The 23,062-nt window shown below is 41.8% G+C and overlaps 1 protein-coding gene across 25 annotated transcripts in view; it reads right to left on the bottom strand.

Moving 5' to 3' along the window:
- The window catches only part of Phf21a (PHD finger protein 21A), a 174,608-nt gene that overhangs the window by 19,379 nt on the left and 132,167 nt on the right, over positions 1 to 23,062 (bottom strand). For 17 of the 25 annotated variants that reach the window (XM_076929284.1, XM_076929276.1, XM_076929269.1 and 14 more), the window contains 4 exons: positions 17,885 to 18,136; positions 16,562 to 16,651; positions 14,789 to 15,082; positions 478 to 576 (listed from right to left, as the gene is read on the bottom strand). In XM_076929284.1, the coding sequence (XP_076785399.1) occupies positions 478 to 576; positions 14,789 to 15,082; positions 16,562 to 16,651; positions 17,885 to 18,136 (735 nt within the window). The remainder of the gene's footprint in view (positions 1 to 477; positions 577 to 14,788; positions 15,083 to 16,561; positions 16,652 to 17,884; positions 18,137 to 23,062) is intronic. The other 8 variants (XM_076929281.1, XM_034496761.2, XM_034496757.2 and 5 more) reach the window with 3 other exon arrangements.

Raw genomic sequence — 23,062 nt, 5'->3', positions numbered from 1 at the left:
TCTCACGTTTTCTTTGATGCCTGTACAAGAGCATCAAGCTAAAATGCCCTCTTGCTCATGAACACACAGTCTGCCGCTCCAACTGTGAGCCACTGATTCCTTTGGGATTTAGGGCTGTGATGTAATAAAGTGGTCCTGACAAAGCTGAACACACAGTGACAGTCTACAATGTAAACTAACATTAGCTGGGGGCACTGGCTGTCTGACATACATCATCTGAGATAAGCATAGCATGGCCTTCCTCAGGAGCATAACAGGACACCTGAGAAAGATCAGTAACTTTTGTTTCAGGATGTTATAAAACATCATTTCAGAGCTCTTCCTTTCTGTACTCATGCTCAGGCCCTCAGGACTTGTCACTAAGAAAGCTGTCCCAGGTCCATCTGACTTGGTAATCACTACTGTGTGAAAGAACACAGAGAAAGTGGCTAAACCCCAAGCCTCAGACCTGACAAAGCCTGGCAGAGACGGTACTACCTGAGGGTTCTCTTCTCGTTTTGGTTTTGGTGCAGCAGGCGGGGTGACGGTACGACTCTCTGCTTGTTTCTCCTCTGTTTCTGTGTGGGATTTAACTGTCTAGGAGAGAACAATTAAGTGAAAATTCAGAATTAATTTCATATTAAAAGAATTATAAACAGTTTGACTATGACCAAGAAGGAAAGGATATACTCAAATTTGAAACATTAATAGACAGGTTCATGTGATGCATTTTGTTGAGGAGGAAGAAAAATATAAAAGTTCAGCTGGAGACCCTGGACTGAATAACTGAACTAAATATAAACCTATAAATACAATCAGATAAAAGTGTTCCTGTATATAGAATGATGTGGCAGCAGGTAAAAACGTGTTGTCAAGCCTCAGAACCCCAAGTTATGTGGGTCTTGAAAGCCAAGACCCACAACAACTGACTTCCCTCTCTTGTCTCCTGGTCTCCACCATGGCACACCCATTGTCCAATACATAACAATGTTTTAATAGAAGGCAAACCAGGGCTCAGAGGGTAAAAGCACTGTAGGATGTGGTGGTTTCCAGAAGCATCCACGTCATTATATATGGGTCAGGCTCTGTCCACATGTGCTTACAATCTGTATAGCACAACACACTTCTTACATACTGAGCTTTTCCTCAGAACAACCCCAATGACTACCTAGAACTACCTTCACTCAGGTATTTGAAACCAGCCTTGCAAGAGGCCCAAGCTCTCATCATTCCCAGGGCCCCCTAGAAGCACCCAGTTCACACAGAAGCACCAGCTCTACTAACAACTGCTGACACAAATAGTAGCTTGGACATGGGTGGCTTTGCATTGCTTTTCTTTTCTGAGCAATGACTAGTTCTTTTATGAATTCTGTAGAAATAAAATAGTTTTAGAACAGTAGACATAGAAGTATAAATACAAACTTAATTTGCTTTTTAAAAACTAATAAAAATTATAGGTGCAGTAGTCTTTTTGTAAGGTAAGCACAAGTCATTAAGTAAATCAGAATAAAAGTATCTGATTATTTGTGGGCAGGAGCTGAGTGCAAGGTTTCATCCTTATAAAAACGACTCCAAAAGTTCTCAAAACCATTATGCTGTGAAACAATATACTAGATCCAAAAGAGAGTTCGCCTTTCTCCTTAGGTGTCTTTCATACTGTGCTTCTGGCTTTGCACACTGTTACATGGGCAAATGTAAGACCTGCTTATCAACTACTGCTCTTGGGCAGAGTCCTGCCATAAGAATCCATGTGTACTATAAGCAGCCTGAGGAGGAGCTGTTTTATATACTTGTAGTTACTGTCTCAAGCCCAGTGTCCACCTTGTGCCTGCATTCAATAAAGCACTGGCCTCCAGGAGATTCAATCAAATTTCAATCTCTCACTTAACCCCTTCTCCTCTTTCCTTAACCACATAGTTTTCAACTTGGCTCAAAAGGGCCTACTTTCTCCATGAAGCAAACCCTCAATGGGAAAGCAGTCACAGCCACATAACTAAGGTCCAAGGTACTCAGAATTAGCTTATTTTTGTGACCTTGAGAGTGGAAGGACAAGAGAAAAAGAAAGGTCAACCACAGGGTTTGTATTCCATTCCTATGTAAAACAGTTCCATGGAGCCTCTCTTGTATTTCTGTGGATAAGCAAACACTTGCTGGCAATGTTCCTGGGCAAGGCAAAAACCCCTCTCCCCCAAAGACAGAACATACTGAGGACATACACACACACACACACACACACACACACACACACACACACACACTCCCCCAAAGACAGAACATACTGAGGACACACACACATACACACACACACACCATCTAAACAAAAATAAGACAATCCAAACACTCAGAGGGGCAGGGTGGTTTCCTTTCTCTCAAGGACTTTTTGCTCTGGGGAAAGCCAGCTGTCATGTGCCCAGTACTATGGAAACCCCCAAGCAAAATGAAACTAGTCTCCTGCCCACATCCAGCAAAAAGTGAGGCCAGGAATTAACTGACTGAACTTAGAAGCAAACTGGCTAAGCCTTGTGGTAACTGCAGCTCCAGCCAACTACTTTATAAACTTATGAGAGACCTGGAGCCCAACTATCCAACTAAGCTGTACATGGAAGGCAGAGGGGCAACATTCTTAAAAGATGAGTAAAGAAACAAAAATGCAGAACAAACAAGGCCATCAACTAATAATCCTATGTTGTGTTAAAACTGTCCTTAAAGAATGAAGGATAAACTAAGATCAGATAAACTAAAGTTAAGTATATCCACTGCCAAAAGGGACATCTGCCTTAAAGAAAAGACAGTGCCTTTTGCCTTTCAGAAGTTTTTCAGTTTCATGAAGTCCCACTTATTAATTATCTTAGTGCCTGAGCCATCAGTGTTCTCTTCAGGAAGTTGTTTCCTGTGCCAATGTGTTCAAGGCGCTTCCCTACTTCCTCTGTTACCAGGTTTAGTGGGTCTGGTTTAATGTTGATCCACTCGGACTTGAGTTTTGTGCATGGTGATAGACATGGATCTATTTGCAGTCTTTTACAGGTGGACATCTAGTTAGACCAGCAACATCTGTTGAAAACACTTTCTTCTTCCATTGTATATTTCTGGCTTCTTTATCAAAAATCAAGTGTCCATAGATACGTAAATTTATTTCTGGGTTTTTGATTCTATTTCATTGATAAGTCTCTTTGGTTTTATTACTATTGCTCTGCAGTGCAGTTGAAATCAGGCATAGTGATACCCCCAGAACTTTTTATTGTACAGGATTGTTTTAGCTATTCTGGGTTTTTTTGTTTTTCTATATGAAGTTGAATATTGTTCTTTTAATGTCTGTAAAGAATTGTGTTGGAATCTTGATGGGGATTGCGTTGAAGCTATAGATTGCTTTTGATAAGATGGTCGTTTTTACTATATCAATCTTACTGATCCATGAGTATGGGAGATCTTTCCATCTTCTCATATTGTCTTCAATTTCTTTGCTCAAAGACTAGAAATCATTGTCATACACGGCTTTCACTTGCTTAATTGTCCCAATATTTGTGGCTATTGTGAAGGGTGTTGTTTCCCTGTTTTCTTTCTCGGCCCATTTGTTGTTTGTATATAGGAGAGCTGCTGACATTTTTGAGTTAATCTTGTATCCTGCCAATTCATTGAAGGTATTTATCAGCTGTAGGAGTTCCTTGGTAGAATTTCTGGGGTCAATTATGCACATTATAATCATCTAAGAATTGCAATGCTTTGACTTCTTCCTTTTTAATTTGTAATTCCTTGATATTCTTCAGTTGTCTTATTGTTCTAGCTAGCACTTCCAGTACTATATTGAATAGATATGAGAAGGTGGACAACTTTGTCTTGTTCCTGATTTTAGTGGAAATGCTCTGAGTTTCTCTCCATTTAATTTGATGCTGGCTATAGGCTTGCTGTAAATCGCCTTTATTTAGGTATATGCCATGTGTCTGTAATCTCTCTAGGACTTTAATCATAAAGGGGTGTTGGATTTTTGTTAAAGGCTTTTTCAGTATTTAATGAGATAATCATGTGTTTTTCTCTCTCAGTTTGTTCATATGGTGGATTACACTGACAGATTTTCATATGTCGAACCATCTCTGCATCTCTGGTATGAAGCCTACTTGGTCAAGGAGGATGATGTTTTTGGATTCAGATTTCAAGTATTTTATTGAGAACTTTTGCATCAATGTTCATGAAGGGAAATTGGTTTATAATTCTCTTTCTTTGTCGAATCTTTGTGTAGTTTGAGTATCAAGGTAACTGTAGTAATTTGACAATGTTCCTCCTGTTTCTAGTTCATGGAATAATTTGAGAAGTATTGGTATTAGCTCTTCTTTGAAAGTCTGGTAGAATTCTGTACTAAACCATCTGTCTCTGGCCTTTTTTGGTTTGGTGGATGTCTCAGTAGGGTTTTACTGTTGTGAACAGACACCATGACCAAGGCAACACAGACATACATGCAGGCAAAACACCAATGCACATAAAATAAAAATTAAAAAAAAAAAGAAACTAGACATCAGCAAATCAAATAATCCCTCTTAAAAATGAGATACAGATCTAAACAGAGAATTCTCAACAGAAGACTCTCAAATGGCCAAGAAATGCTTAAAAAAATGTTCAACATCCTTAACCAATAGGGAAATGCAAATCAAAATGACTCTGAGATTCCATCTTACTCCTGTCAAAATAGTTAAGATCAAAAACTCAAGTGACAGAACATGCTGTCAAAGATGTGGAACAAAGGGAAAACTCCTCCATAATAAAAACTTGTACAGCTACTTTGCAAATCAATATGGCAGTTTCTCAGAAAATTGGAAATGGATCTACCTCAAGACCCAGTTATACCATTCCTGGGCATATCCCAAGGGACACTTCATTCAAAGGACACTTGCTCAACTATGTTCATAGCAGCTTTATTTATAATAGCCAGAAACTGGAAACAACCTAGATGTCCCTCAATGGAAGAATGGTAAAGAAAATGTGGTACATTTACACAATGGAGTATTACCCAGCTATTAAAGAAAATAACATCATGAAATTTGAAGGCAAATGGATGGAACTATAAAAACAATCATCCTAAGTAAGGTAACCCAGATCCAGAAAGACAAACATGTATGTACTCACTGATCAGTGGATATTAACTGTAAAGTAAAGGACAATCATGCTCCAACCCACAGTGCCAGAGAGGCTAAGTAACAAGGAGGATTCAAAGGGGACACATGTATCTCCCTGGGAAGAAACTGGGGACAACTGAGGATGCAAACAGGTGGAATCAGGTGGGGTATGCATAGGGAGAGAGTACTGGGAGAGACATCTGCAATTGGGGGCATTTTGGGGATGAGGCAGAAACCTAGTACAGTAGAGACTCCCAGCAGTCCACAAGGGTGACCTAGTGAAGATGCATAGCAATGGAGATACAGAGCCTAAATTGGCCATCTTCTGTAACCAGGCAAGGTTACAGAAAATAGCCACAAAACCTCCGACCTAACAATTTGTCGTGCCTACAAGGTGTGCTGGGGTAAAGGTGGCACAGAACTTGTGGGAGTGGGCAATCAATAACGGTCCAACTTGAAGCCCACACCAGGAGAGGGAACCCATGCCTATGATAGAACCAAACACGACTGACAAAAAAACAAAACAAAATAAAACAAAAAACCCTAAAAAAATCCTGAAAAAAAAAACAAAACAAACAACAACAGTAACAAACCAAAACAATCAATAATTCCTAATGATATGTTTTGCTATACTTGTGAACTGGAGCTTAGCATAATTGCCATCAGAGAGATTTCATTTAGCAACTGTTGGAAGAATATGCAGAGACCCATAGCCAAACATTATGTGAAGTTCGGGGAATCCTATAGAAAAGGGGGAGAAGAAGGATTGTAGGAGCCAGAGGGATCAAGGACACAAAAAAATGGCCCACAGAATCAACTAGTCATGGTTTATAGGAACATAATCCCTCCATGCCTTCAAACCTAGCAGGGGTGGAGGTGGGGCAGGGGATGTCTGAATTCAAGGCAAGCCTAAGCTATACAGTGAGACCCTGCCTCAAAATTAACAAATGAACAAAAACTTCAAATTGGTTCTTTGGGAAAAATACTCAATAAAAATTATCAACTGCTAGAGTCAAGGAATAAGATGAAATAATAAAAGAGTAGAAGGGGGGAGACATTAGTCCCAATCTAACAGAAGAGAGGATTTTTAAGAAAATATATCAGATAATTGCACCACAATTATGTAACACAAAAGAAATGGACAGGTCTCTACAAGCAAATTACCTAAACAGACCCAACACGACACGCAAAATCTAAACAGACATAAAACACCAGACAGGAACCATCAAGTCTCCCCAAACAAAAGGGTTACATAGATAGTTCATCTGAGCGTCACCCAATATTGACCCTTGTCACAGTCTTTCAAATATAGGAGCCCAGGAACTGGTGTAAGAGCTCATGGATAAGAGCACTTGGTGCTTGCACAGAGGAACTGGGTTCAGTTCACTGTACCCACATTAGGGAGCTCACAAGCATGTTAACTCCAGTGCCGGGGGAGTTAACCCTCTTCAAGACACAAGTGCACCATGCATGTATATACACAGTTTAAAAATTAAAAACCTTAAAAATACACCCCTACGCCCCCACCCCACCCCACCCCCCTGTACTGAAAGCTAATAAACTTAGCAACATAAAAGGGTACAACAGTTCAATGAAGAACAGCAACAACAAAGTAAAAGACAACTTACAGAACAAGAAAAAAAATACTTAAGAATGTCTGCTAAGGGACCAGTATCCAGGCTAAGTAAGAACTCCCACATTTCATCAAGAGAAAGAGTAACAATTCTACTTAAAAGAGGACAAAGAGGGGCTGGAGAGATGGCTTGATAGTTAAGAGCATTTGCTGCTATTCAGAGAAAAGACCCAGGCTCAGTTCCAAGCACTCACATGACAGCTCACCTTTGTCCATAACTCCAGTCCCAACAGATCTAATGCCATTTCCTCACCTCCATGAATACACAATGTACAGACACAACTGTGACCAAAACATTCACACACAAAATAAATAAACCTAAATTGTCTTTTGAAACAAAAAACAGAGATAGGGTTTGAATAGATATTTCTTTTAAGAATATATACAAATGCAAATAAACATAAAAAGGAAACATTTGCATGCTTTATACCACCCTATGATAGGTATAAACAAAATATTGTTAGACTAGCATGAATGTTAAGCAAATGTACATATATTATTGTTGGAAATGAAAACTGCTGAGTGTGACTTTCAGGAAGTATGGTGCCACATGACAAAGCAACCACTCTCAGCTACACATCCAAAGGAACTGTAAACAAGGCTCATACAGGTGCTGTGCACAAATGTTCCAGTAGCACTTACTGGTCTCAGTGGCTGCAAGGTGGACACACTCAAATGTCCATTAACAGATAAATGGATAAACACCTAGTGATATACACAAACGTGTATGTGTGAATATAAACCACTAATTAAAAAGAAGCACCAAAAATATTTCAAAGTAAATGAATCTTGAAACATGTTAGCTCAAAGAAAGTCATACATAAAAGGCCACTCATGAAATCATTCTGTTTCTGTGAAACAGCAGAGTCATCAATGCCACAGACAGAGTGGACTGGTGACTGCCAGGGACAGACAATGGGATGGATGAAAAGTAGCTGCTTAATAGATGCTGGGTTTTATTTTAGGAAAGTGAAAGTATTTTGCAACTAGATAGACGGTGGTTGTACAACACTACGTACTAAATGCCACTAGACTGTTTACTTTTGAATGGCCAATTATCTGTGAAGTGAATTTCACTTCAATTAAAAAATATTAGGAAACAAAGAACAATGATTCTAAAAGTTTGGCCTCTCTCGTAAAGAAAATAAAGCATTATTCAGAACTGAAGCTGCCTTGAAGATGCTACCTGTTTGCTCATGCTGTGTTTAGAGTTACCAGTATTTAACAACGAGGCAATTCTTCAGAGCAGCAGCGGCTTTCTCACACATGAGCCTTTCCTGCTCTACTGTCTGTTACAGCCACAGTTGTTGGGTTATTTTAAGAGGAATTAACAATAATGTTAGCATATCACTTACAGTTGTGCTCTATAGAAAATGGAGAAATAAGATCATTTGTCTACTCCAGTGCATTGCTCACTTATGGCTCCTGCTTCGCACACCCTTCTTCATATGTCTGGTGGAACTCCTGCTCTTGTTTGGTTATGAAAGATAAAATCCTCAAATTTTGGCATGTCCAAACCTAAGGTAATAACTTATATCCTGAATTTCAAATTCAAATTTCAAACTGACAAGTGCAATAGGTTAGTGTCCAGGTAGCACTATTATGTGAATTATGTAAATCTGGACTGAAAGCAAGACAAAGTCCACTTTATGGTGGATTTTTTTTTTTTTTCATTTGAGCTCAGGCTCACTTGAAGACAGTACTGATATATGCAGACATGACTCTCTTAAGCATGCCTGGTTTAGAGAATAATATCAAGATTCATATGAAAGTTGATAAGTGATGTGTGTGATCTAACTGACTTTTGTCCCCTCTCCTCCTTGAGCCTCCCTATTCTGCAGGACTCCAGAATATTGAAATTAGGTTAATTACTAATCCCACAGTGACATCTAAATGTTCACGTGACAGAAAAAGCTGTAATTTTAAATCAAAAAAGCTAGAACATGATTAAGCTTAATGAAGTGGGCATATTAAAAAAACAACACAGCCGGGCAGTGGTGGCACACCCCTTTAATCCCAGCACTTGGGAGACAGAGGATTTCTGAGTTCGAAGCCAGCCTGGTCTACAGAGTGAGTTCCAGGACAGCCAGGGCTATACAGAGAATCCCTGTCTCGAAAAACTAAAAACCAAACCAAACCAAACCAAACCAAAAACAAAACCAACACAGGCTGGGGCTAGAGAGATGGCCCAGTGGTTAAGAGCACTGACTGTTCGTCCAGAGGTCCTGAGTTCAATTCCCAGCAACCATATGACCGCTCACAACCATCTGAAATGGAATCTGATGCCCTCTTCTGGTGTGTCTGAAGACAGTGACAATGTACTCACATAAAATCAATCATCAATCGATCAATCAATCTTTTTAAAAAAAAACAAACCACAGGTTAAAAGGGATTCTCTTCTACCAAATAACCAAGCCACATGCCTCAAGGAAAAGTTCCTGGAAGAAATTAAATGTGCCCCTCCTGAGCTACAGGAAAGTGATAGCCTGCTGCTGCAATGGAGGACCCAACCAGCCACAACATCCCACAAGACAAAGTCTAACCCAGAACAACATTCACCTGTCTTCAGCTCTGATGGCTCAGAGAAGTTACAAACGTCGATGCTAGCAGAGGGTGGCTTGTGGGTCTGAGGAAAGAAACCACCTCTGTATCACAAAAGGACAGCTGACAAAGGGTGACCCCAAAACAGCAGATTTTTAGGTAGAAGAAACAGCTTTCTGTTGGAAGAAGATGCCATCGAGGGCTTTCACAGATCAAGAGAAGTCAGTGCATGGGTTCAAAGCTTCAGAGGACAGGCTGCCTCTCCTGTAAGGACTGATGCAGCTGTGACTTTAGTTGAAGCCAGTGCTCATTCTAAAAATCCTGGGGTCCCTGAGAACCACACTAACTCTCCTTTGCCTGTGCTCTGCATGAGGCACACCTGCCCGTGCTCTGCACATGAGGCACACCTGCCCGTGCTCTGTACGTGAGGCACACCTGCCCGTGCTCTGTACGTGAGGCACACCTGCCCCTGCTCTGTACGTGAGGCACACCTGCCCGTGCTCTGTACGTGAGGCACACCTGCCCGTGCTCTGCACATGAGGCACACCTGCCCATGCTCTGTACGTGAGGCACACCTGCCCATGCTCTGTACATGAGGCACACCTGCCCGTGCTCTGCATGAGGCACACTTGCCCGTGCTCTGTATGTGAGGCACACCTGCCCGTGCTCTGCATGTGAGGCACACCTGCCCGTGCTCTGTACGTGAGGCACACCTGCCCGTGCTCTGCATGAGGCACACCTGCCCGTGCTCTGTACGTGAGGCACACCTGCCCGTGCTCTGCATGAGGCACACCTGCCCGTGCTCTGTACATGAGGCACACCTGCCTGTGCTCTGCATGAGGCACACCTGCCCGTGCTCTGCATGTGAGGCACACCTGCCCGTGCTCTGCATGTGAGGCACACCTGCCCATTCTCTGCACGTGAGGCACACCTGCTTGTGCTCTGTACGTGAGGCACACCTGCCTGTGCTCTGCACGTGAAGCACACCTGCTTGTGCTCTGTACCTGAGGCACACCTGCCTGTGCTCTGCATGAGGCACACCTGCCCGTGCTCTGCATGTGAGGCACACCTGCCCGTGCTCTGCATGTGAGGCACGCCTGCCCATGCTCTGCACGTGAGGCACACCTGCTTGTGCTCTGTACCTGAGGCACACCTGCCTGTGCTCTGCACGTGAAGCACACCTGCTTGTGCTCTGTACGTGAGGCACACCTGCTTGTGCTCTGTACGTGAGGCACACCTGCCTGTGCTCTGCATGAGGCACACCTGCCCGTGCTCTGCATGTGAGGCACACCTGCCTGTGCACAGCATGGACAGCTGCACATCTGTTACAACTCGGTTTATCACTGTAAGTCCACTCTAGGTCTTACAGCTCAGATCCCTTTCAAAACATTAGTGTCACCGTCAGTACACCTGGTCACCCAAGAGCTCTGATGGAGCTGTACAAATATGCTGATCATGTTTTCACGACTATTAACACAATGCCATTCCACAGCCAATGGGTCAAGGAATAATATGGCTTTCAAATCTTATTATTTGAGAAATATATTTTAAGTAAAGCAATAGTAGCCACAAACTGAAACCTTCTGGAAAAGAGTCAATATTCTAGATGCCCAAATTCAAGACATATATAAAGTCTCAAACATTAACAGAAAGTCTTCACAGAGAATTTTGAGGGGTTTAAAACTACAGCACAAGCAACAGAGGTGGAAGAGGCAGTAGATACTGAAGTCAGAAATGGGGCATGGAGCTGTGTTGGCATCACACTCATGTTGTGACTACACTAACAGAGGATGGGCTGCTTCCAATGATGGGAAATATAAATGTTTTCTTGAGATTAAATCTTCTCTAAAGAATATTGGAGATTCATTCTGGTTTTTGAAAGAAGCCCTGTCATGAAAAATGAGGGACAGAGAAATCCCTCATGAAAGGAGTGTGACTCAAAGCATATTTCTGTCACCTTAACAAACTGCCATTGTTACCCTACTTAATAGCTGCCAGTCTGATCAGTCAACAGCCACCAACATTAGAGCAAGACCCTCAACTTACTGCAATATTATTACCATTTGCTGAAGGTTTTAAAACTGAGATGTGTGCATTTATGGACACAGTGGTGTTACTGTAGGTCAAGACTGCAGCACAGTGTACACATGACTCTAAATGTACTGGGGAGGGCAGCTTGTGGACCTGGCCTTATTGTAGGACTTGTGTAACTGTGGTGGTCTGTAACAACAGCTCATGGTGTTTTTACAGTGTTCCTGGTTCTCTAGCCTTCAAGGTCTATGAGCTCCTCTTTTCTCTTACCCACAGTGTAATGTGGCTTCAATGAAGGACACATCTGCAGATCTCTTGGTGAGGGTGGATAAGAAGACTCCAGGGGCAGATGTGAGGCCATTATAGGTTTTTAACTTTACTGCCTTCTTTTCTATGTCTAAGGAAGAGAGGCCATGAATCAACATTGTCTGCTATGCTTCCTTCCCTGAAGCAAAGCCTCAATGCCTGATCCAAATGCAGAGACTAAGCTCTGTATGGTACAGGCTTTGATTTTTTTTTTCTTATCTTTATATACAAATGCCACGAGTCACAAAGTAGCTGGCACCTTTTTTCTTTTTTTGGTGGTGTAAGAGATGAAGCCCAGGTCCTTGTACATGCTGGGCCAGAGCTCCATCACTGAGCTACATCCCTAGAGCTTACTGACATATCTTCAGTAAGTGAATAATAAGGTCATAACCTTTGAAGAAGTCTATCCAGTCTTGAGAACATCGTATACACAGGCTTAGTAATCCTGTGAACAGGCCTCTACTTGTTTCCTTATGCTAGCCCACCTATGAGAAAGTTAGCAGGAACTCTGAAGTCAGGAACTTTGAGAGGAGAGTCTAGTCTAGAGAGAGTCCCTGCTAACTGTGTTAATCTGTATGACTACTATGCTAGATGGCCTGCCAACTAAACCTGCAATGACTGGATTCCTTCTAGCAAAGAGAAAAGACACACGACTAGCAAGAAGGTCTTCAACTTAGAACTTCAGTGCTAATAAAATCAAACCATAAGATGTCATTAACATGAAAAGTTCGAGACATGAAAAGACACCCACGACCTAGAAAAGATTATGCTAAAACACAGTTTGCTTTTGCTGTTTTAAAATTCAGTTAGCATGTTAACAGAAAATATCTGGAGGTATGAAATAGAAAAGTTTAATACTAATTAACTACTGGTGGTAAAATTAATATAACAGAAAATGCATAGGTTGTAGGGATAGCATCCTCTATAATTTATATTTCTGTGATGTTTGCATTTTTAAAATCATACATGTTGTTTGTATAATCAGAAAAAAAATGGAAAAAGTAAAATGAAAACAAAATGTTTTTTAAACGTATGTGAGCATACTGTCACTGTCTTCATGCAGAAGAGGGCATCAGATCCCATTGTAGATGGTTGACAGCCACCATGTGTTTGCTGGGAATTGAACTCAGGACCTCTGGAATAACAGTCAGTACTCTTAACCACTGGGCCATTCTCTCCAGCCCCTTTTGTTTTTTTAAGACAGGGTTTCTTTATATAGTCTTGGGTGTCCTAGAACTAGCTTTGTAGACCAGGTTGGCCTTTAACTCAGAGATCTACCTGCCTCTGACTCCTGAGTGCTGGGATTAAAGGTGTGTGCCACCACTGCCTGGGAAAAGCTTTTTCTGTACCCAACAAAAGGTAAAAGAGAAGTGAGACCCTTCTCTTTAAATATGGAAAGTGGCAGGGCAGTGGTGGCGCACGCCTTTAATCCTAGCACTTGGGAGGCAGAGGCAGGCGGATTTCTGTGTTCGAGGCCAGCCTGGTCTACAGAGTGAGTTCCAGCCACCTTCTGAGGTGCACAGAGGCCCCACAGCATGACTGAGACTCAGCACAGCTTCAAGGACTTGTCCCTTATGCCCCTGTACTTGAGCACACGACGTTCCATATTTAAACACCAAGGCCCAACTGGCACACAGTCTAAAAACTTATGGTTTAGTTAATGTTAGCAGTTTGTTTCAGAATAGTCCTCAAAGCACTTCCTGGTGTTTGGGCAGGCTCTACAGGAATGGTGATAAACTCATGTGTGTTTCCTGAGCACAAAGTTTTACAACTCAACTCTGCTGCCTGGGAGTGTGTGTGGGTAAGGTTCTTCTGTTCAAAAAGGCCAAGGCAGCCTGTGACACCCCCACCAGGGGCCAGCCTCTCTGAATCAGGGTTAACCACCCACTAAGGCAGAAGACTGAGACTCACCAGAGACTATTTTCTCATGATGAGAGACCAAGTCTGAGTGACTAGGAACAGACCAGGACACCAACGTTTTGAGACAAGAACATAATTAAAAATGTTCGTAATAACTAACTACTAGAAAATGTTTTTGTAAAGTATTTTGGAAAACAATTAAGTTAGGGGGAGAGAATCTTCTACGATTTGTATTTCTGTGATATCTGTATTCTTAAGTCACATGTATTATCTATACATCATATCTATATTATCAGAAAAGGAAATGGAAAATTAAGATGGAAATGAAAAAAAGCTTTTTTTTTTTTTTTTTTTTTTTTTTTTTTTGGTTTTTCAAGACAGGGTTTCTCTGTGTAGTCCTGGCTGTCCTGGAACTCACTCTAAGCTTTTTCTTTATAAAGCCAAGTGAGGTTTAGCAATGGGAAATGGGACTGTAAAGCCCCATCAAGGAGCCCGGCACTCTACACCTAGGAGGGCGGTCCTGACCTGCAGCCCAGACTGGCTTCAGGTGGCAGCCATCTTCCAGTCTTAGCCTCCTGGGTGTGGGATTATAGACTGGCCCAGCAGGCCAATGGCTAGCTAAAGTAATTTCTTGAAAGCTGATTTTCTCTGAAGAACTTCAGTCTCTCACTATCCTTTCTCTAGCCAGAACACAGTGACAGCTAGAGATCCCTTCTCCCTAAGGCTGCTCTTGTGCCTTCAAGTTTCTTTGGAGGTTACTAGTTTTACTCTAGTCTTACTAACTTTACTAACTTATGATAAAAATCTGACTTTAGAAAATATAAATATAGGGCTTCAGTGTTTGAACTAAAATGTCTGCTACATGTAGTCTAGAAAGTTACAATTTGTTTGGTTCTACATTATCTGTGATGATCAAGAACGTCTCTGAAATGAAATCCCTTCTCTGCTTTGTTTACTGCTCCTGACTGACTCTCCCAGTTGGATCCTCACTTGACTCTTAGTGGGTGAAGCTAACATGGTGTTTTCTTTTCAGTATGGGGTGCTTCCTCCTTGAGGCAAGGGGGCCTGTCTGTGAATTTCTGCATCAAAGCCAGCAGGGGGAGCACATCTACATAAGACTCTGAAGTCAGCTACCTTGGGAAAACAATTCAATTTCCTTCAGGAGAAAAGCTCTTTTAAATGTGAGTGAATTATCATACAATAAATCAATAGAATGTTAATTTGGTGCTGAGATGAAGAACGCTTGACAAAGAGTATTTAGAAATCGTCCAGCAACCGCTGTTTCAAGGGTGAGGCTATTGCCACAGCAGGTACACACACACTCTGCCCATACCTGTTTTTCCAGGCTTGGTTTGCTAAGCTGTACAGTCTGAGGTCCAGCGAGTCTGGTCCCTGGAGTAGCTATGACAATGCTGGTGAGCTGGGCCATGGGGAACGTTTTGGCTATGGTTGCGGTTTGTCCATTGACAACACGGACAGGGTGGATGGAATTCTGGGATGTGGGGAGGGTTGTGGGTGTAAACTTGGTCAACATGACAGGCCTCTGGATAAGCTGAGGAGCTGCAAGCATGGGAGGAGGCGCTGGAGCGATAGGAATGTTATTCTGGGCCACAGGCTTGGGTCGAACCTATGAGAGAGAGAAAATAATTCTGTATTACCAGAGATAGCAAGTCTTCCAGCGTTTCCAAGTAGACTGGTGCCATGTGGCCCATGACAGTCTTCTAAGTCTGAATGTTTAGGTTAACTTATAATGATCCTGTGGTGGTTGCTACTGATACAAGAACTACATTAAACATTGTTATCAACACTTATAGATATAATTTTCTAAAACACAAAAGCTTCATGAAATCTACCACACTGATTTCACTTGAACTAACCTTTGACTCTTTACTGAAAACCTTTCACACAGCTGTTGTGAGAATGAAAATAGACAGTCCATATACAGTGCCCAGGACTACAGCAGGATTCTCTAAACATCAGTTTATACCATTTTTAATGTCCTGACTGTGCTTCCTGTCCACAGGCTTAAGTACTTCCAACCTGTTGTCTACCAGCAGAAAGAGGAACCCTCTAGAACATTAAGTATGATCATGTTAAGTACTTGTCTGTGACTGCTTCCACAGAACCCCTGCTGCTAGGACTCAACCCACATCTCTGCACAGTGGTGAGGATCCACAGGCTCTTCTCCAGGGCACCTTTACAGTCTCTTTGTAAGTCTAATCCGGGTGGCCTCATGGTCTCTGCACAGCCACACCACACCAAATCTCCTTGGGTTTTTGAACATACATGTGTGTTTCCACTCCAGTCATGAAAGCCTACACTGTACTTTCAGCAGGGGACATTTTAAAAATTCCTTCTTCAAAATACATCAGACAGACGTCTCTGGGGTTTTAGGTCTCACATTGAATGTTAGACTTTTCAAGGAAACCTTGAATGTACTTTATCAGTCCAGAATGGTCTGTGTCCTTTCCACATGTTCAATCTACCGTATTTCCCTTATGGACACTAATTCCCTATAGGCAACTGGGATGCTGCTATGGCTGTATCTTGAAAATAAGCACATCCAGGATACAATAGCTTAGTACAGCATTTGCTACCAACAGTACTTATAAAGATCTATCTGATAAATAACAGATAGAACTTCTCTCATGCTAGCACTGTATGACCCTCACAGACAGACTCCTTTCTCTCTGTGTCTGAAAGCTATACCCTCAGAGAATAAGTCTTGGTCTTTCTACTGGACGAACTGCCTGGAGTCAAGCAGGGTTAGTCTAGTTGCTGGGAGAACAGTCAGGGGTTAGGGGATGCAGCCCTCCTTGGGACTGGGTAGAAAAGCCTGAGGCAGACTCCTACTTCAACTTCTGTAAGCCAGGTTTCACAATGGCTCATCGGGCTGTTGATTCTCCCTCTAGTCTTTTTAGCAAAGTTTCCCTTTGCTAAATATGGCTGTATTTCTCCCAACCAAGGTGGTGGCGCTATGATGCTTCCACCAGTATTATCTTGGTTGCTTTCCATCAGGCAGTTCTGCCTTACCTTCACTGTAAGGGCAAGCCCCTGAGGATCTCAGGACACTTCCCACAAATGCAGCTCTCACTGCCTTACTCACCTGTGGAAGAAAGTTTGGACGTGGAGTGAGTCTAGGAGGAGGGATAAACTGTGGTACTTTGATGGGCTGAGGAGGTGTTGCTTGAACCTGCTAAGAAACAGGGAAACATAAATACACCTGAGGGCATTCACTAGTCAGTGTCAGAGGCAGACACACAAAGAACATGGCATCTGCCTTCCACATGACACAGCATTCCCACCAGCTCTTTCATGCAGTTCACTATGTGAACACTGCTTCAGAAACTATTTCCTTTCCCACCTACACACTCTGTCCCATAAAGTGATCAAAGGCACTCCTGTCTCCTCATGTACAGAAGCAAGCAGACGCAGTAATCTTGGAATGTTTTCTGATACTCACGAACTCTTACATTTATATTTTAAGAGTCAAAACTACATCTAAAGTAAAATCAAATTTACTGTCTGTCCACATGGACTTTCCCTCCCTCAAAGATACAAGCTTTACTCAACAGAGAGCAGCTTTCTTCCTACAGAGAACTTTTTTTTTCTTTTTTCTTTTTTTCTGGCTTTTTGAAACATGGTTTCTCTGTGTAGCCTTGGCTGTCCTGGAACTCACTCTGTAGACCAAGCTGGCTTCAAATTCACAGAGATCTACCTGCCTCTGCCTTCTGAGGGCTGGATTAAAGGTGTGTGCTACCACACCCAGTCTACAGAGAACCTGTGACTCCTGTGCCTGGTTGAGGGATAGGGCTGTGTCTCTAAGGACTCTGACAAACCTTCACTTTGTTGCTACTTTTCCTCATTATTGATCTTTATCCAAAAAAGCCACCAAGAGCTCTGTCATTTGAAGAAGATAACTGAGAATCACAATTTGGACCTGGGTCTCATAAACTTCCAGGAACAACAGTGCCTAAATGGCTTGATCCTAGAAATATGGACAGTCAGTCTTGTTCAAGTATTTCCTTCAGGTGATCCTCCCTCTGAAAGGACTCAGCCTTTAGCACATTAACCTCCAAGTTTCCTGAGTATTTTTAAAGTGTGTCCCAACCAACTCTAAGTACTTCCTGGCTTTATTCAATTTAGAGGAATAATGAACTGGACGATTGTAGCAGAGGGTTTTCTTCAAAGCAGAATATAGCACAGGGGATTTTAGCACTCAGATCTCGGTGTGTGTGTGTGTGTGTGTGTGTGTGTGTGTGTGTGTGTGTGCGTGCGCGCAACAGGCCTACAGGGGAGTTTGCTTTGCTAGGAATGATAGGCGCTCAGAACCCAGCAGGAGCCCCAAATGGATACCCTCTACAATGTACAGCCTGAGCCCTCTCATGTGAACATATGAGTAGCATATGAGTAGCAGCTGCTGGCTTACCAGAGTGACTGTGTTTTTTGCCACAATTTGGACAGCCTCTGCCCCAGGCCCAGTGACCTTACTAGACGTCTGGAGGTTGACTGGTGTGTTCTGCACATCAGTGCTGAGCACAGCCTTCTGGCTGTTGATGGCGGTCACCATAGCAATGGTAGGTCTCTGGCCCACAACAGAGGCAGGCATGGTCGCAGTTGCTGCTTTCAAGACGAGAGGTAGTGTCTTTGTGGTAATCATAGAAGCTGTAGTTACAGTCTTCTAGGAGACACGGAGAACAGATATTAGGAGACTGGAATGTGATCCCACTGAACCATATACTGCTGAACTCCTAAAGGAAACAATGCAACCAAGTTTGTCTATGCGTATGTAGAGCATGCTTCCTACTATAGAGAGACAAGCTCTAGTTTCTCAAGTTAGGGTTACTTGTAAACAGCAAAGTTCACTGTGGTGAGTGCACCCTCATGTAGACATATGGTTTTAGGGAATGGATAGTACACATCTACATGTACACAACAGGAGCCCACTTAATGCTTCTGCGTTTTCTAGCTGCGAAAAGTCAGTTAATTCCTGTGTAAGTGCACATTGTCTCTATCCCTGATTGCTATCACCTCACTGATCTGACAATTTGCCTTCTATGACACAAAGGAAAGGTGTCATCTTTCTGAGGACCCCCTGGGGGAGCAGAAGAGAAACTCACAGGAGAATTAGCACAACTGCAGCCTCCCTCAGAGGCAGTAAACCCCAAGCTGCAGATAATGGTGCTGCTAACGAGTACAGGAAAACACCAGTTTTCTATTCCAAAGGGAGGGCTGTGCTGCTGCCTACAATCTTTCCTCTGGAGAACTGATGTGGAAATCATCAAAGAGCCAGGGAAACTGACAAGGTGGGAGCAAGCACCTGCCTTTCAAAAGCCTTGGAACTTAGAGGAGGAGCTTTGGTGAGGACCTGGAGCTTTGAAGCTAAATTTGCCTACCTTTTTGCTAGAACGATTACAAATGTTTGTTACAGAAACCACCTTATTACGCCATATACACATCTCTCTGGTACTACTGCTTGTCACTCAAGATGCAGAACTTTCAGGAACACAAACATTTATCGCCAACTTACTGGCTCTGATACTTATTCCAGTTTTATTTCTCTTTCTAAAATGTAGTCTACACTTTGGCAGCCACCAGCTACACCTGACTTTTTATAATTTTAATTAGAAAATGAAAAGGTCAGTCCTGGGTTTATAGTCATCACATCTTCTGAGCCACACGTGACAAGGACTAGCAAGCAGGACCGTGGCGGGAAAGCATGCCCAGCTCTGCAAGAATTCTCCCCAGAGGCCCTCTCTCCTCTAAACACCTGGAACAAACCCTGAAGTTTCTCCTCTACACCATGTATCCAGACACTGAGACCTCTTTACCTTTTCTCTCTGATATGTGTTTGCATGCACATGCACTCATCTTTTAAAACCTCTTTTTAACAACAACAACAAAACATAAAACTGTGCACTCATCCATCCCACCAGCAATCCTTATTAGTGTCTACAATTAAAACCACCCAAGGCACAGATGGGCAGCAGGTCAGGGTTGACAGACAGTTGACAGCTAAATGCCATTTGATCACCGGAAGTGCTAGAGTGTGCAGCAGCAAGGGCTATCTCATGAAGCCAGCTGTTGTATAAAGAATTTTAACCAGTATGCTATCAGTTTTAAATTTCACTTTAAAATGCTTGAATACAAAGAGCTTTTGAAGACGTAAGTGAGCAAGCCATAGTAGATGGCCTTTAATCCTCCTGTAGCACAGGCTATGGACTGACCGTTTGGTCAGTAGAACCCAATGATACAGACTTTACAACAGTTTATGTGTTGATATTGCTTTAAATGAGGTCAATGGACTTTTGTTTGGAATACCTCTAGTTGAGGCAATCATTATCAATATTTTGATTAATTCTAAACCGATTATTCTAGCAAATACTGAATTAGAAACACAAATATGAATATATTTATATAATATATTTACCTAAATTACGTATTATTGTTAACTTGATGCTTGCATAACATTAAATCTGACAAGTTACTTCCCAATGAAACTCAGGATTTTATTATCCTTTATGTGTGTTTAATTGTGGCTGATTTTATTGTATATATTTTAGCATTTATATAATTATACATAATACATAGGCCCAAGACCTAGTATGAATGTCTCAGTGAAAACTTCTTAACGAATGTATTCATGGATTAGTTAAGATTCTCATTTCTTATCCAATCTTATCACTCCATTCCAAATATTAGGGACCATGAAGCAAACTCTTGAAGTGTTAAGGTTTAGACAAGAAGGGAACTTTGACATCCAAGCATACTGAAAATGTCTCAGCTCTCCACAGGAAGAAGAGAAGATGCAGAAAGGTTGGGTGTCCAGAATGAAAGACAATGATTTTCATGGAAGTTGTGTTGGGACATGGGTAGATAATGCTACTCAAGTCTGGTGATCTTCAAGTGAAGGGAGCAGGTTCCATAAACTTCTTTATTGGAACTAAACTTGACTCCTATGAGCTAGAAATTCATGCAGACATATATTCAGTAGCACCAGTGCAAAGGCCTTTTGTTTTACTTAAATAAATGTAAAAAATTAAGATTTATTTATTTTATGTGTACCCATGTTTTGTTTGCATGTATGCATGTGCACCACACGTGTGCCTGAGGCCATAAGAGGACACGGAGTTACAGATGGCTGTGAACCACCATACTAATGTTTGGAACCAAACATAGGTCCTTGGCAAGAGCAGTGGTGCCCTTAACTGTCGAGCCATCTTTCTGTCTCCTAAAACTGTTTCTTTTTGTTTGTTTGTTTGTTTTTTGTTTTTGTTTTTGGGACAAAGTTTCCCTTGGTAGTCCAAGCTGGCCTCAAACTTGCAGTGATCAACCAGCCTCAGACTCTTAAACACTGGGATTACATGTGTAAACCACAAAGCCTGGCTAAATAACTTTGTAATTTTTGCTAGGTTAATACTGTTAGCTTGTAAGATAAGAGGCATTTAATTTACAAAGAGCTGATCTAACACACAAATCAGAATTCCGAGGGATATTTCTATGGGATCTAATTAACCTCTACATCTCTTTTAGTGTCTGCTTAATTTTGAATAGGAAGTCACTGTTGTACACTCAAACACAAATAGAACTCACCCTCCCCTTTGTTTATAAGGTTATTTTTGTATTTAGTTTTTAGTAACTACACATCTTCTACTGACAGCCTATAGTTCTCCAACTAGGGGTGTGGCCTTGGCACTCTAATGTTGTCTTTACTCAAGTCTTGTTGAGATTTCAAGGGTACAACTTCCCTGTTGTGTCTAGAAGACACTGCCTCGAAGCAAGGGTCCCTCAATTTAGAATATGAAACTTCCTCACCTAGCATCTCCTTTCTGCCCACTCTAATCACAAACAGAGGCCATTCTCTTCACAAGTTACATATACATATATGCTATACTTAAGCTCCTATCTATTTATTGTGAGCCTTCAATTGCCTTTGTAGGATTACCAAACACCCAGGCGTCATCAGGCATTTAGCGGGGGCTCCCTCTTGCCTTTGCCGGCCTTGTCTCTCCATCACCTCACATTCAATCCTCTAACAGTATGAGCCTCATCTACCTCAAAGCTGTGACAGGCTGAACTGGAATGTCTTGTTTCCAGTTGGTAAAATGTTTAGGAAGGGTTAGAGGTGTGGCCTTGGTGGGGGAGGTGTGTTCCTGGGAGTGGGATAGGTTTCAAAAGCCCACAACAGGCCCAATCTCATTCTATTTCTGCCTCCTGCTTGGGACACTATACCTGCCTTTGCATTTACTTACCTAAAGAAAGATTTTATTCTACTACTATTTTTAAATTTGAATTTTTAAATTATATGTCTGAGTCAGGGTTTGTACATGTAATTGCAGTGCCTGTGGAGGCCAGAAGAGGGTATCAGATCCCCTGGAACTGGAGTTACAGATAGTTGTGAGCCACCTACCACAGGTGCTAAGAAACTGATTCTGGGTCCTCTGCAAGCAAAGTATAGGCTCTTACTACCTTAGCAGCAAAGCTGTCTCTCCAGTCCCCTCCATTAAAATATTTTAAAAAATTCTTTTATTTTTACTTTTTTTTTTCTTTTAGTACATGTCACGTGGTGTGTGTGTGGGGGGGCAGAGAGAGAGGACAGGGACACAGAGACAGAGTGCACATCTGAGTATAGCTGTTGGTGGTGGCTGTGGGCGGTTGGACATAAGTGCTGGGAACTGAACTCAGGTCCTTTGCAGAAACAATGCAAACTTTTAACCACTGAGCACCTTCTATAGATTCCAAATTTACTTTGTGTAAACTCCGTATTTTTTTTTAATTGTCTTCTTCTCTACATCTATGATGCTCTCTGCTCATCACAGAAACCCCATTCATTGGTCAAGATCCTATCATATGCTACCTCCTTTAAAAATTACTTTTGATTCTTCTAATGAAAATTACTCTGTTCTCTGGTATTTTTGCAGTTCTTCACTGATAATTTGATTTTACTCTTGATAAAAGTGTATTTTTCTTTCAAATTTCTAAAATTCTTGAAAAATGAAACTATCTTTTTGTGAGTCAGTCTAGTTTCCATATTGGATAGCTCAGTGCTTACATAGTGTAGACTTAATAAATATTTACAAAACGAACAAAAATGAATGATCATAACATACCAGATTCTTGGCAGGGCCACTGCTCTTTGTATACCATCTAGCACACAGAGAGCAGTCAATCAACAATGAATGAAGCTTACTGCAAAGACAAACAGCAGAAACCTAGAGGCTTTTGGGTTTTAGCATTAAGCCTTTACATTAAACTAAACAAAAGAATATAAAATCAGGGTTACCTAAATCAATTAAATATGTCAGGTGTGCTACCAGATGGAGGGGAGCGATGCAACACTGTTCTGGAGCAGTGCTAGGCCTGTTGTTCACCACCCAATGCAGAGTTCAGGTGAACAGAGGTTACCAACTAGGTAGCCTCTTTTGTTTATAAATCTTTTCTTGATTTGTGTGACATGGAATATTACTTGAATAGAAAATTTTAAGTATCATCAAACAACAATTTTACCCTGTTCTTTCCATGTGAACTCTCTCTGATCTAACTGCATTTTAGAGGAAGAACCTAATCCAACTTTGCCTAGAACCTGAGGAAAAGCAAACTCAGAAGC

Source organism: Arvicanthis niloticus, chromosome 2 (assembly GCF_011762505.2).
Source record: "Arvicanthis niloticus isolate mArvNil1 chromosome 2, mArvNil1.pat.X, whole genome shotgun sequence".
Classification (NCBI taxonomy): Eukaryota; Metazoa; Chordata; class Mammalia; order Rodentia; family Muridae; genus Arvicanthis; species Arvicanthis niloticus.
This window is presented reverse-complemented; position numbering and strand designations above follow the sequence as displayed.